The sequence below is a fragment of the Zerene cesonia genome, chromosome 19, assembly GCF_012273895.1.
Source record: "Zerene cesonia ecotype Mississippi chromosome 19, Zerene_cesonia_1.1, whole genome shotgun sequence".
NCBI classification, from domain to species: Eukaryota; Metazoa; Arthropoda; class Insecta; order Lepidoptera; family Pieridae; genus Zerene; species Zerene cesonia.
The window spans coordinates 2,128,347-2,144,768 of NC_052120.1; the positions used below are offsets into that span (position 1 = coordinate 2,128,347).

At 33.5% G+C, this 16,422-nt stretch overlaps 2 protein-coding genes and 1 long non-coding RNA gene across 4 annotated transcripts in view; 1 reads left to right on the forward strand and 2 right to left on the reverse strand.

Annotated features, from left to right (window-relative positions):
* The window catches only part of LOC119834710 (protein bark beetle), a 30,582-nt gene extending 23,472 nt beyond the window's left edge, over window positions 1-7,110 (reverse strand). For both annotated transcript variants that reach the window (XM_038359174.1, XM_038359173.1), the window contains exon 1: window positions 6,501-7,110. In XM_038359174.1, the coding sequence (XP_038215102.1) occupies window positions 6,501-6,848 (348 nt within the window). In that variant the 5' untranslated portion in view covers window positions 6,849-7,110. The remainder of the gene's footprint in view (window positions 1-6,500) is intronic.
* A 3,203-nt stretch (window positions 7,111-10,313) lies between these two features.
* Window positions 10,314-12,168, forward strand: LOC119834184. The gene is made up of 2 exons (XR_005287993.1): window positions 10,314-10,453; window positions 12,028-12,168. It is a non-coding gene; the product is annotated as an uncharacterized LOC119834184 (long non-coding RNA).
* Window positions 12,164-16,422, reverse strand: part of LOC119834183 (mediator of RNA polymerase II transcription subunit 17) — an 8,430-nt gene continuing 4,171 nt past the window's right edge. The window contains exons 7-12 of the mRNA XM_038358491.1: window positions 16,242-16,398; window positions 15,692-15,828; window positions 15,119-15,204; window positions 13,980-14,112; window positions 13,093-13,234; window positions 12,164-12,416 (exon numbers count right to left, since the gene is read on the reverse strand). Coding sequence (XP_038214419.1) covers window positions 12,196-12,416; window positions 13,093-13,234; window positions 13,980-14,112; window positions 15,119-15,204; window positions 15,692-15,828; window positions 16,242-16,398 — 876 coding nt within the window. The 3' untranslated portion in view covers window positions 12,164-12,195. The remainder of the gene's footprint in view (window positions 12,417-13,092; window positions 13,235-13,979; window positions 14,113-15,118; window positions 15,205-15,691; window positions 15,829-16,241; window positions 16,399-16,422) is intronic.

Here is a 16,422-nt window from a genome sequence, read left to right on the forward strand (position 1 = left end):
CCTCAAACCCGCGCTGGGCTCTTCGAGCCGGCGTTCCCACTCCCGGAACCGCCGCTCGACAGCCGCAGCCCTCCACTGAAATAAATCAAACCTAGTATTTCCTTGTGTTTGATTTTACGCGAGTATTATACATTTAGAAAGTAAAGACTTTTAACGGATTTTATGTAAGAAAGTAATATATCATATATAAATCTGTTAAAAAAAGTCTTTAATTTCTAAATCAATACTATCTAACCTATAATATCGAATGCCAATTTCACAAACAAAGGGTTTCACTTCTACCGAAAAATTATGCATTACAGTGTAAGCAGTAGATATGTAATGGTTAATAGTTTTTCAACAGATAACAATAATCGGGAATTCAGCGGGAATCTATCCCTTACTCCCTCAGAGATTATAAGATTAAATGTGCTTACAACTTTACAGTGACATCTATAAATAAAGGATGCTAGATGCAGTCAAAATAAGTTAGACTATCTTATCAGGTTGCTGTTGCGATTGAATTTCATTTTACTAAGAAATCGCACGATAATTCGTTACTATCAAAAATCTGTAGTAAACAGAAGCTCATAATAAAGGAAGTATCATATGTTATGAATCAGTTTATAAACGTGGAAATGATGACAATATTTAGTAAACATCTTTACATTATAACTATACAAAACTACATATTTATTGTATGACTAATAAGTTAAATGTTTTACAAATATATGTTGTATACCGATATCCGATAGTGATAAGGAAATTAAAAGCAGTACCATACTAATTCAATTAGCACTTTTTGTGTGTATTACGATAACTGAAACAACAAAACAAGATATTTAAAAATCGTAATGACGTACAAGAGAATTTTTTACATAATTTAGGTATGAATTCGGTACAGATCGATGCTTAGAAACACTTATTGCTATTTATATTAAAAGAATTTTAAACGGGGTTTAAGTATTCCGTATTTCGGTTATATTGTCGTATTTATCCCGACATTACAAAAACGTGAGGTTAGCGTTAAAATGTCTATAATTTCTTGTATATTACTCGCGTTAGTAAAATGAAATAAGAAAAATCTATCATCATATTTTTGTAAGTGTCTTACCGATGTGTCAAAAAGGCATAAATTTATCATAATAGTTAACGTATATTTATATATTTATAAAAATGATATTAATTGAGGCAACTACAACTACAAAAAATATTAACAAGCAAAGACTACGAAGCCTTGTAGGTATGAAAACTTGTGTTTAAGCTTATAAACCAATTTACGTATTGGTTTTTGTTAATTAATTATTATTGCTTGTAATAATCTTACTAGGTAGCTATTTTATCTTATATCTTTATACGAGCAATAGTACATATATATATATATATATATATATATATATATATATATATATATATATATATATAGAATATAACAGTTTTAGTACTTTTTTATAATGCAATTATTATTAACAATTTTGAGTGGAAATAAAATGTAGCTATAGTCCAAATAACCAGCGTCTCACAGGAGGACATGCTGTTTGACCCTAAATCTGACAACACAATTTTCCACGTTAATAAAAAATAAACTAGGTATACATAATACAGATAATATCTTCACGCGTGTGGGCACAGACTATGCTATCGGTAGGTAATCACGGGCAGACGGGATGCGATCCCTGACTTCCGTTGCGTAAATTGTTTTGCTCATATGAAACTATCTTAACGGGCCATAAACTGCTTCCTAGATATATGAACCAAGTGTTATATTGTATACATTAGCAGTTAATTTCTTAGTAACGTAAAAATGAGAAAAAAATAATCTATTCTTAATAATTTTTAGGTCAATATTGAACAAGGTTTTTGTTCTATTAGTCATGCCACATTTCTAATCAACTCGTTATTTAAGATTATCCATGGTGTACTTAGTCTTATTTTCATTATACGTATTATATTATCACACAAAGTACGGTCACTAATGGTAGAGAGATACGAGAAAAGAGTCGAACATCATAAGTTATTTATTGGTTAATGACACAATCAGTTTATTTCAGCAAATAATGAAAGAAGTTTTGGCTAGTTCTAATCTAGTCGGTAAACTCTCAAATCTCTTTCAAAGTGCTATTGTGGTCCATTTAAAAATACGAGATCTTATATGTTACATGGGCAGTTATATGTACCCTCACCGTCATAGCCTGACATGAGTGCAGCTTACTTTATACCATAAGGCATAAAGATATTCCTAGTGACTACGCATTTTACGCTAACCCACGAGATAATTACATGTTTATATGTTACGATGTAGCGTTATAATGGAGAAAATGCTAAACCTATCTCAAGCAATTTCCTCTGATAAGAAACTTGATTTCACTTTTACAATGATTCACATATCGTGAGTCATCGATGGAGCGTGACCGTTCACGTCTGTCGTAGTTAACCTATATGAGACGTTTTGTGTGAAACACGTTTATATTAATGCAACTGTTCAAATGGAATATGTAGTAGTATATTTATATATTAAATTACTTATATATAGAGTGGCAAATATTTGTAAAAAACATGTACATTGTACATGATATAAATCTTGTTTGTTTTTGTGTCATAAGAAAATAGAATTAGATTTCATAAGTGTTTCGAATTATTATATAGAATAAATAATAGTGGCAGAGGGGCACAGAGGGGGTCGAATGGAATCTAGTTACTCACATTGTCTCAGCTTGATACAGAAATACGTTACGAGAAAATAGTTTTAAATTAATTAATCTCACTTTGGCGTCAGGGGGGCAATGTTTTTTCCGCTACATACAGATGTACTATAGGAGATAATAGAGAGATAAATAAATCTTAGTAAGTCCTAAGATGCATTGACTTACAATGAGGTACTTATAAGCACAATTGATTACTGTATCTAGTAATTGCAATACTAATTAGATGATTCACTAGCGCCAGTTATGTACCAAGGTTACCTATAACTACGAGGTTACTCAACCGCGGGGTAACTGTTAACAAAACGTTACTCAGATAGTTATCCGGCAGATAAGAGGTCATTCACGTTATCAGATCGAGCTTAGCTTTTTTGATAGAATGCTGGTACTTGGTGAACGTTTTTAAAGCTAGATCTAGCTAGATAAACATACGTGCAGCATAAAGAATCAATAAAACTGTATTTTATTTTCTGTAGAGCTATATTTATATGGCAGCTCACTCGCGTGGTAAACACCTACAAAAAATTAAAAAAGTAGCCTGAATGTTCTATCAGTGTCAATCTAGATGGAATCTCCTATCATAGACATAAATAAGCGTGAAAAAGTGAAGTCCCGTGTCCCCTAGTGGGGTATGGGGCAGATGATATACATCTGTTTCACTGATCGATTTTCTTTATGGACAAGTAGGTGATCAGCCTTCTGTATGTCTGTGTTTTTCTGCCTTCTTCTTCTTTTTTTTTTACTAAATAAGCGTGAGCTTTTAGCTTATTTAGTCTATACTCCGAGTTATTGGTAATCTAATAAAAATATAAATAATTTTTTCGTAAAGCTACCTGGTTGTGGGCTAATGGGGTATCAAATAATATCAAACTTATGTTTTACCATATAACATAATTGGTAGTTCGAAGTAAATTACTAACATAGTAGGTAATTGAATTCTTTGCTATTATTAAGGTTGCATTAATTTTATAAAACGTTAGGCACACCATATAGTGAACATGTTGATTAAATTAGGACCGCATTGTGTAAAGGCACTTGGCCAAGTTATCTTTGTTTGCGGATCTTGACACGATTTTGATAGCAACGATCCTAATTAAACAACCATGAGTTTATCTATCTATATTTTCAAGCGACAACGACGTATTCATATAAGTTTATTCTTAGGAATTCGTGGAAAGTCTCAAAAGTCAAGTGTAATAGCTAAGGGCCGCGGATGCACTGGCGTGGTACACAGCAATAAGCTAAGAGCAAAAAGATTCATTCAACTATCCATTCTCACAAACTTCGAAGATATCTGCTAACGCACAGTAACCTAGTAGGTACTATTCGTGAAGTGTACCTGCCCCATACCCAGGAAGTAGACAAAGGTCTTCTTTTATATCGTAACACCATACATATAAGCACTCACAAGTACATTACACATGTGATGCAAATTTTTAATCTAAATTATACCTTCTTTTTAGAAAACCAAATAATAATCTATAGAATAAGTACAATGTCAAGAATCGTATGATTGTTCTAATAACACATGAGATATGGAAAGTGTCTAATAATAAATTCGCTTGACAAAGTTTTAAGTGATATTGCTGCAAAAATAATAAAAATACGACAAGTGATTTAATTATTTTTTAAAAATTGTAATACCTAAATAATTTAGCAAAATTTTAATTCAGCGTTGTTAGTTAGTTATTCTCGTAGCGACGACTCCTAACTCGCTTAAGTAACGACTGTGTGACAGGTTCAAGGTACCACCCCTCATATTATGGCATTTTTTGTGGCGGGTTCACTTTTACAATGGGGTGGAGGCGAAACCTGTTTTAAAGTTTCTTGGAATGAGTGAAAGTAGTCGCATCAGAGGCTTAAAGCCAATGAATGAAGATTTTTTTAAATTGAGGACTATAAAGTGTTCATTCTTTTTTTTTATGACTTAGATAAGATATTAAAACAATTAACTACCAACCTGCTTATTATTTTATAAATTCAGGTAGACAGATATGTGTTTGCACTATGCACGAAAATTGTACCAAAAGTCTTAATTCAATTTATAATTTTTATTAATAATAAATAAAGTAATCTATCTTAGTAATCTTCTTTCAAAGATGGGTACATGTTTTTAAAACTGAAATAACACGCTCAAAAAAGCAGCTGGTAGAAAAAATAATACTAGTAATAAAAGGCATTTTGTATTTACTCAAAGATTACAAAACGAATAAAAAAGAGCGCGAAATTTTATTCTCCCGTAAATAGTTATATACGTAGGTACTAATGTAGCCTACAGAGTACCTATCCCTTCGGAAGCAATCGTTTACGCCGGATATCTGGTGCGCCTTGACATGTGAAATGAATAAGATCCGACCCAGCTCTGATTGAATTAGAGGCAGGGTCGCAGGTCAGGTCGAAGTAGCCGGTGCACTTTGAACATCTGCCAATTTTCGTAATCGGCCATGCTATGGAAATATTAATGCAAGGTATGACGCATGACTGGAACATTTCTTTGGTGCATGTTTATGAATTATCTACAATATTTATAATCAAATAAAACTGGGACAGAATCGTTATAATTATGGGCAGTTATGATAAATATACATAGAATGTTTTATTTTTACTTTGAAACACTTTAAATTTTGGAGGTTAACAGTAAGCTAAGGCTAATGATAAATATAACGCATGTATAAAGACACTTAAGCAACACTGATATGTAATGTTCGTAAGTACTAATACCAATTGATTTTTTTACGAACATGGAGAAAATCGCAGTTTCATATAAACACTAGATAGTATAAAACATGACTTTGTTTGCGACTGACTTTGAAAGCGACTTCTACTAATTTTGATGCGGGTTGCTACATAATATTTACCAGGTTGCCTGGCAGAGATTGCTGTTGTAGCAATAAGGCCGCGAAGGCCGTTTTGTACGAAATATCATTGTGCCATTATTTTGTATAAATTTCACTTTCTGTTTTGTACAATAAAGTATTATAAATAAATAAATAAATATATAAATAATATTACCACCACCTTTGCAGTTCTTGTCTCGTGTTCCAAAATTTACAAATTTAATGTTATAATAGATCCCTGAATATTATATTTAGTATCATGCAAGTATTTCTACACAAAGTCTACAATACGATTTAACAAAGCTAGTTTACACATACAGGTGAATTTGATACCATTATCATAAGTGGCCTTATCGTTTCATTGAGGAACTTATCAACTCTACTCACCCATATTATCGATTGCAGGGATAGGACAAATGCTTTATATTAGACGTATTTATAAATTACATCTAGTATTTTTGTTCGTTAGCAATTTTATGTATCGGATTTCGTTTCCGTGACCTTGTATATAATTTTATTCACACTTGCCATGTAGCATGCTGAATATATAAAGCCTATACATTTTTATAGGTAAAGGTTAAATTCTACGTCACTGCGATGTCTGACTGGAATTTACATGGACCTACATTTATTGTTTCGTGAGAGAATTTCTTATTAGATTCGCAACGAATATTCAAGATACAATATTCGTAGTTAAAATACCTATTAAAAACATTTCGTTTGTTTTTTTCTTTAATATGCTTTACGTAAATAAGTAAATTTATTTTTAAAAATTACCAGGTAAATGATATAGTAAATATAAGTGACAATACCCATACAATAACTTAAAACTAGAATAGGCCTTTTAACGCGTAAACAGGTGGACAAGTTCTAATATGACTTTATATAACGATTTTTATTCAAATCAGTACTTTTCAAAATTGTACGTTGAGTTAAGCGCACGTTAAACAAATATTCTAACACTCAATAAAACAAATCTTACCACAGCCAAGAATTTCCCTCTAACAGTTATTCCAATCATAGGTGCGAACCTGACTTCCACGCCAGGCTCGATGACGAGTTCCGCCTCTCGTTCTACCAGGAGATCATCGCGTAACAAGTACGGACTACCATCCGTCTTCCACACCGTCCTCCCACCGGTCAAAACGCCTCCGGAAAGCTCAGTGAGCCCTAGGGTTTTATTCAATAAATACGGATCTAACTCTTCTCTAGATTCCTGCCCAGCACAACACACACATAGCATAATCAACCACGCAGTCCTCCACATGAACTTCGTGTCACCAAACTGACTGTGTCTCTTTTGGATGCCCATATCTTTCCAGCATTCCATGTTAACTAAAAAAAAATCATATCACTAATCACTCACACCTATAAATCCTTACACCTAAGCACTGCACAGGTATTTCTCTTATTGGAATTCATTATATCACAGTAATTTGAACGATTTGTGCATTTCAACGCAAAATTATGGTGATTGTTTTTATAAAAAATAAAGATTAAATTCAACAAAACAAAGGCGGGGTCAATAAATGAAATGAAAACAAGCGAAAATACGCGCCACAGCGCGACCGTTAAACAAAGCCGTTTGGCCGGTTTTGTTTGTAGTTTGTACGTGTACGGTGTAGGTTGTTCCTCCTCCCTGCCCTCTCTCCTTGCACACCTTCGAGCGTTTTACACTATACGATACGATATCGCTATCGTCGGCTGATAGACAATGATATTAAACTGATTAGTTGTTTATCTAAGTCGTCTACTCTACCTATCCAATCTATGGTCACAATAAAATGTTTTCTATGTTGTTTTTGTTGGAATGTATTGGCAAATGTGCAATTCAATTTTTATAAAGGTCAAAATGCAACGACGTAAAAACATTATTTTGAAGCTAAAATGTAGATACTCACTTTTTAACAAATAACTAAAACGCCTTGAATTTGTCAGAACTATACAAAAATTTTTATGTGACCTCACTGGAAACACCAGCTTTAAAAAAAAAAAGACTAATCAAAATCAGTTCTCCTATTCGAAAGTTCTGAGGTAACAAAGCCAAAAAAATACAGTCGAAATGAAATCTCTTTCCCTTTTTAATCAGTTGAAAATTTATCCTATCCTATCGTACTAATCCTATCCTCTCTTACTCTTACTTATATTTACATCCAGGTTGCGTGGACGCCTATGGGCGGCGTTAATCTCCGGTGACGCGCCGCTATTATATAAAAAAAAAAAAATAAGGATGTGTGTGTTTGTCACTCTTTCACGCAAAAAAAAACTGAACCGATTGCAATGAAATTTGGTAAGTAGATAGCTGGACAACTGAAATAACACATTTTATCCCGATATTCCTACGGGACCAGACTTACGCGGGAGAAACTGCGGGGCACAGCTAGTAAATTAATTTTGTCTTATAGTTCATAAACGACACCATCACGAAATTTATAATCTCATTACAATATTACACATTACAGTATATATTATAATAGTTATTACAATAGTTTTAATTTGCAGTCAAAGTGAAATTAACTAGCTATTTAATTCAAATCAATGTTAAAAAAAAAACTTTATTGTGCCATGAAGAATTTACTTATGTTGCAAAACCTTAAAGGTCATCAATCAACACTTTTCAGCAATCAAGTATCTTTCAGTATTCAGAAAATAGCAATACTTAGGCAGGTATTTTATTGTTGTCTTGAACTACATATAGCCCTATCAGTATAAAACAGATACATGTGTTCTGGCTAGGACCAAACCATGAATTTATTAAATAGATGTACGTTTGAAAATATACGATATCGTATCACAAAATATAAAATGTTCTTGAAAGTGATGGTTGTATAAAACCTGTGTTGCCATTGAGCCTTAAATTAAATAATATACTATTTAAAACATTTTAATACATAAGACGTTAATGGTATTTAAAAAAAAACAAATTTGTGTAATTAAATTAAGTAGCGCCATCTATCGATATTTCTATATGGTTGTTTGAAATTAACGAGTCAAATACAATTGATCAACTACCTGTAACTTGTAAACGTGTAAAACACATTAACATGTGTTATTTCATCATATATAAGCAGACGGAGGGACACATGACTTTGACGGAACATGGTAGTCGGCAGTCGACACATTAGAGCTCAATAAGTCACGCACGGTTTATATACTAAATCTAAAACCGATCATCACTCATCCTGTCAACCTGCCCAATGGGGAAGACGAAATTTTCCATATTGGGCAAGTTGATACAAAATTTTGAACGAATCTTTCCCAAATTACATAGTTACCTAACTGATACGTTATCTGCCTGATACCTGACAATGTTTAAAACATTTTTTTAGGTTACCTACCCCAAAACAGAAGACGAAATTATCTTCCCCTTCTTACCTAGTTACCTAATTGCTATGTTACCTACACAAAAAGATCAAACTTTTAACACTTCTTGTCTTATTTTAAATTGTAAAAAATACCTATCCATTCTACAAGGAAATATTCTATATATAATTTAACATTGATCGGTTCCTTATATTCTAGTTAAAATTTAAATACACTAAAATATTCAGCAATGCACGAATATTTTAGTGTATTAAAATTTTAAGCGATACTGTTTTTACTATCAGACATGACCCATAAATGAATAAATAATAATGCAATATAAGAAGATATTTAAAATTTGTGTTATAATAATATCTAGCTACCTATATGATATTTTGATTGATGATAAATTGTGTTATATCAGGTCAAAACTCAAAACTGATGCGGTTCGCTTTATTCACGAAGCATATTTAGAAATTTACCGGTCATTGGTCCTTTGAACGAGATAATATCATGAGTCACTCATCTCGCTCATCATTCATGTTTTCATTGGGTTATTCTTGATAAATAATATTGCATTCACATATTATCATCTCCAATGCAATTTAAAATAATTATTTATAAATGATGCATAGTAACGTAAATTGGTGGATTACTTAATAGCACAGATGAAGAGGATATACATTCAAAAATTTGTACTAGCAACATTTTGAATGCGAGTGAACGGCGTTTAAATAATCGCAAATTTATTTCGTTCTTTCCTTTAACCATTCGGTCCTAAGGCATCGACGTATTGATCCATCTAAAAATTTAGTGTTTAGTTTAAAAAAATAAGTTTTACTCTAAAATAAAGTATTAAATAGACTTCCTTAAGTCTTTATAAAACTAATACACAAAAATCAGGTACGTACTTTGTTACTTATTGGTTAATTCCACATTTATTTTGCTGGTTGGCGTGGCATCTTTACAGCCGTGACGACATCTTGTTTTGTTCATTTCATTGTATTATTGTCGCTTGGGATTCATAATTTTTATTTATTATTTTAGAATAAATCACAATGAGCTCGGGAGGAACTCGCGTGTATGTGGGCGGTCTAGTTGAAGGAATCAAAAAAGAAGATTTGGAACGGGAATTCGATAAATATGGCAAATTGAACTCTGTCTGGGTCGCACTTAACCCCCCAGGTTTCGCTTTCATAGAATTTGAAAACATGCAGGAGGCGGAGGAAGCTTGTAGCGCGATGAACGGTTTCGAGATGTTAGGCGCGACATTAAAAGTAGAATTATCGAGAAAACGTGACGGTCCCCGCAGAGGTTTCCGCGGTGGTGGTCGCGGCGGAAACTTCGGCGGGCGAGGCGGAGGTGGTCGCTCTTTCGGTGGCTCTGGCGGTAGCAGGCCCTATAACAATTACGGTGGAGGTCGCTCTTTCAACCGCAATGGTTATGGGTCAGGTAACAGAGACAACGGCAGATCCAGGTCACCCATCGGTCGATTTTAATTTAATTGTAGTTTTTAGTTAGGTTTAATGTTAATTGTAATCTGAAGCCTTCCGAGTGTTAAAAAATCAATGTTCGTCTAATACTGGGGGTTTAATGCTAGGAAGAGTTCTGTCGATGTCTTAGGACTTAGAGGTATGTATTTATTTTTATTACTTTAATATACAGACAATAGTGTAACAGTAATTTTTGCTGTAGCTTCCTATTATTGATTTAACTATTTAATGAGAATCCTTGTGACTCAAATCATTTTATCCTTATCTAGGTACATTTTCCTAACCTAAAAATGTCATAAGTTGTTGAAAAAAAAAATAGTACTGAAGTACATTAAACATTACATTTGTAGCATTTGATATGAGTCTTCAATATTTTATAAAAACCAGTGCCTTGGATTCAATTCACTTAGTTAAAATGTAGTTTTTGTATAAGAAATAACACTCTTTGCTTAAATTGATAAAGATCTCCAGAAAATGCTATATTGTCAAATACTAGTCTTGATTAATACCTATTATGGGGTCTCCAAGAGCGAATATGACACACGCACACATACAAACAACAAATCTGTCTCGGCTGCCTTGAATCGGTACACAGGGCCATCACACAACATACACATGCTTCGGAATAAGGAACAATTTAGTAAAAAAATTCTTAAATTTTAATTTATTTTATCTTATGTCAATAAAAAATTAATAAATTTAGAATATGTTGCTTGAAAAATTATTTGGCATATAATTAGAATTATTGCCAATTATCATTGTTTTTAATCACTCGAAGAAATTTGTAGGTTGTAGTTTTGTGATTTCTTTCTATCGATTCAAATTTGTCACATTATGATTTCAATAAACTATCAAATTATATCCTAAAGCATACTAACCTATATTCATTTCTGTTGCTTTTTTTAATGTTGTGGATCTTATATTTTAAGGCTTTATAAAATAAGCATTTAGCTTCTATAGCCCCTTAATTTAAAATTTTATCTGATAGACAATTATATGTTCTCAGATCATGGGTGTTTGTGGTGTGTGTGTGTGCGTGCTGCCTAAGTGTGGAATATCTAGTATGGGAGTGTGAGTGTTTAAGTTTATTATTATTTTATTGATAATGGTTAATGACTAGATTGAAAGATATATAAATAACATTTGCTTTAGGCAAGAGAGAGAAAATTATTAACAGCAAATTAGGTCGTAAATAATAGAGTCATCTTGGTTAAAATCTTTCTTAGATATTTTAATAATTTATTATGTATTTTTATCTTTAGCCAGTAGCTAATCAGTTTTTATATAAAATTTAAGTAAAAATATAATTACAGATTAAAGAACTTTAGTGTAAAATTCAATCCCAGATAACTCTGTGTGTCAGGACATTATGTTCTCAGACATAACCCAATTTTGCTGTAAAAGTTAGTTAAATTTTTAGTTTTCATTTACTTGTTTTTAATATAGACTTGAATATCATAAGTGGAACAAGTTGAGCTTATAGCTGTAGTATATAAGTAAGTGTTAATTCTAACTTTAAATTTTATTATGTTAATTTTAAATTTATGGATGTATGGGGTATAGGTATGATGAAAATAAAGATTTTTTTGTTGCCTGTCCAATTTTCAAATAACGAAATGAATATTCAAGCATTCATAATATTTTTGTATACTTTGAAAAAACTTTTTATGTGTTACCTCTGTTAATACTAATTTTGATTTTCTTTGTTTACAGATCCCTTTATCTTTAATTACTTATAGTCGTCGTATCAAAATGAAGAAGAACAACAACCTTCAGTGTATCTTTAACATTGTACCTAAGCACTTATGGGCTAAGTTTCATTATGTATAATAATTAAAACACAAATGAATTCCATTATGGTGGTTTAATTTGTACACTTAATTAAGATGGACTGCTCAAACAGGCCATGAGTAACTCCATTTTGTTTAAAAAGTTCTTTCCTTCCATTTTCTCTAGTTTCACTTCCTTGAATGCTCCCCCGAGATTCTCCCATTTCTTATCTTGTACTAATTCACTGACAAAGAAGTCTTTCTTTGGGGATTGAGCGATGAAAACTTGTATTCCAACTGACGGTTCACATCTTATTGCTATCATTCTGTCGCCTGTGAAGTAACGATTTTATCATGAGAATGATGAATTTATGTAGAGATTTGAATTTCAAAACAAATTGAAATACTTCCTTTCATGATACTATTTTCTATATCATGCTGTTAGCATACACAACATAAATTGTAAGTGTTCTTTCTGAATGATCTAGATAATCTCACAAAAGCTATATTTATTGGTTGAAATGTAAACGGAATCCCTATTAGTTGGAGCCATAAATTATAGAAGAGAAATGGATAAATTTAAAAATTCCTTTGGTAGGTAATTCAAAATTGGGTTAGACAGCTGAGTCACAGATCTGAATAAAGTGAAAGTTGATTCATTAAGATTATTTATGCAGCGCCGTATCAAGGCACATTACCATATGAATGTTTGTTTTTAAACAATTAAAATATTTGACGCATTTTAGATACCTCAAATAAAAGAGGCAAGTTACTCAGCCTCATCTGACCCTACTTAACCATACTCCACCCACTGTAACGCGAGATTCCCCTAGTTCTTCCTACAGTTACCTGTCTTGACAAGTCTATTTTCTTACTTCAGTCAATCTTTTTGAAGGTGTTATCAGAATCAGAAGATATATTATCCTTCTTATTAGGTATTCGAAGTAGGAATACAAAGCGTACGAAAATTTCGTTTTACGTATAAAAAACAAATATAAAAGCTAGTAACCATTAGGTGATGCCAATAAACAAGATGAGGCGTTGCCAAGGGGTTCCACAGGCCCCGATCCCAGATGCGCACTGCTAGCGAGCAGCTGCCAGCCCATGCAGCGGCCCACCGCTTGCACTCCTGTCATTTGGTGCTGGTAGATCTGTATGATTGTTTCTTATTTTATTTATTGGATAGATTCTGGCTGTAAATAAAAGCTGTTAATTACCAGCTAGTGTGTTCAGCTGCTTTATCTTGCCCAAAAATATTTCACAATTTAAAAAGAATATGTATAACATAATAGTTAAAGTATTCTAATACATAATGGAGGAAAGCAAGTATTTTAGGTACAGTAGAAAAAAAAATTATATAAGTAAAAATATCATCAACATGAATCTTATAAGAAAACATAGGGTGTAAATTTTCTAACAATAAGCTCAGGAACTACCATTATTGGAATTACATATATTCCATGAGTGCTGCATATATTCCATGAGTGATATATTTAGCTGGGGCGTACCGCTAATAAAAAAATTATCAAGAATAGAAATAGTTTTATATTATGTATTATTATACTAGCTGTCCGCACCGGTTCCGTCCGGGTAGTTTTTTTGACAAATAAACTACTTCATATATATTTTTTAATGGTTATGATTATCCTAATACACGCGGACACAAGTCCATCAAATCGAAAAACATTGAAATCCGATCTACCGTTCAGAACTTCTAAGCGATGTTACTAAATACGACTTTCTTTTATACATGTCACGCGTCATGGCATTTCTTCATTGCCACATCGTGTCATGGCTGTTTTTATTAAAGCCACAACACGTTTCACGTTGTGGCTCTTTAGCTGTGACCTCGCTATAGTGCTTTCAGTCCTTGAATGTTAACAGAAAAGGGCATACCTGACAGTATATAAGGTCCCTCAACTCTTGCAGTTCATACGATAGATGGCGCACTTTTCCATCACGGCAGATGCATTTGAGAGTCTTCTCACCGACGTGTACTACTAGCGACGTACGGCACACTGCGTCATAACTGCAATCACGATCATTGTATTGAAATGTGTAAATTTCCATCCTCATGTCTTAAAAATATGTGTTTTTTAGCATTTCATTTCCATACAGGGCTATAATTTTATATTTTGAACGAACACGGCCAAAACATGCGAACAGCCTAATTACGTTTGTATGTGGCTAAACAACTCTTAATTATGTGTAGTAGGCCGCCACTTTGATACAGTGGTTTACGCCGTGAGCCTAGAGCGAGGTGTCCTAGGATCGATTCCCAGTGCAGATTTACAAAAAAAAAAATGTCTCCGTAAAGAAAATCGATCAGTGAAATAGATATAAGTATATCATTTGCCCCATACCCATACATTTGATATTATGAATGTATAAGTTTTAACCGGTATTTAAAGGGTAAAAAGGGATATATCTATCCTATCATGCTCTGTTGTGTCTGTCGTTACTCAAAATTAGTGTGACAGAAACTTTTTCATATACATATATTTGTATTTTACAAATTTTTGATTTCCTCCTTACTGTATTTCGATTTTGAGGCTAAATTAAGGTATGTCTGTCTCATGAACACAGTTAGAGATCACACAAACAGTAGCTAGACAGTTGAAAATTTCAATGCTTTGAACAATGAATAATAATATATCGAAGTTAACCAACCGTTGGCACGTTCATAAATTGGATAGGTGACATAGATATGTTTTGTAGTTGTATTGGCCGAATTTTATTGTTAAACATGTGAATAAAATTTAGAAGACGCAAATCTGTTGATAATTGATTACTTAAATCGTAACAAATATAATAAAAATCGTACTTCTATAGAATCATCATTATCTTTATATATGTTCCCACTGCTGGGACACAGGCCTCCTATGAGGGTTCGAGCCATAATCCACCACGCTGGCCAAGTGCGGGTTGGCAGATGTCAAATGTCGTCGAACTTTTGACTCTTGGACATGCCGGTTTCCTCACGAGGATTTCCCGTTCTATGGAATATTATATTAAAATATAATATGGAAACTTACGCGTGGGCCATGATATTGATTTTGACACAGGACTGCGTGGGGCTATTGAGGGCGTTCCAGTGCGAAACAATTAGTGGATCTTTTACCTATAAAATTTAAATAATAAAAGATTTAGGAAATAAAAACTTTTTAACGGATTTTAAACGCGATTTATTCATTATATTATTAACCTGACGTTTCGAACACTTTACAGCGAGCGTGGTCACAGGGAGACTGACTAAAAAGTTTTTATTTTCTAAATGTATAATACTCGCGTAAAATCAAACACAAGAAAATACTAAGAAAAAAATACCAAAAATTAATTAATCGGCCAGAAACTTATAAAAACAATCCAATAGTTATTGATGATGTACTTTTTTTATTATTCTATTTAAAATTAATTTTATAGTATTTTTTTTTTTCAGGAAATATTATCATTTACTATGAATCTTTTATCATTTTAAATGGTTTGATGTTACAATACAATTAAACATTTTTATATACTAGTAAGTTAATATAATAAAAACCATGCCAGAGGTAATTCATCACTTAAAGGAACTATATAAAGAGAAATACAGATAATATGTTGCTAACCTCTTTAGCGATAGTATCTAAGACGTATTCGCTACGTCTTCTCATGAAGAAATGCTGAGCCTGTTGTATGATTTGTTCCAATAGAGACTGCTCTTTGCTCATTTCAAGCAGCTCATGCCTATCGGCCGCCATTGGACCTAGAAACAAATACAGTTATATTTTACAGACAGACAGGAGTTTTTCATTTACATATACTAATACTATCTTTCCGCCCGCGGCTTCATCCGCTTAGTTCCGTTGGATAAAAACTTTTGATGTGGGCGTCGAGCACACTTCGCAACGAATTCTGCCTACTCGCACCGGGGACGTGCCACGTCCCCACAGAAGACTGGTGTGATATAGAAGCATGCTATTGCGTATCGTTCGGCGAGTTGGGGAACGGGAGGCCCATAAATAAAAACATCTTATGAAAATATATCGTGTGTGTATGTGTGTGTGTGTGCACGTGCGTGTGTGTGCACGTGCGTGTGTGTGCACGTGCGTGTGTGTGCACGTGCGTGTGTGTGCACGTGCGTGTATGTGCGTGTGTGCGTGCGTGTGCAGCACGTGCCTGCCAGCGAGCGGCGCTTGGAGGGGCCGAGCGGGCCGGTGGCGGGGTGCGGGAAGGGGTGGTGCGTGTTGGCGTGGTGCGTGGCGCGCAGCAGCTGGTGCAGCGAGTGCTCCAGCACGTGGTCGTGGTCCGACTTGCTGTTCGACGCGCTCTCCGACTGCGGGGTGTTACGTTAGTTAGT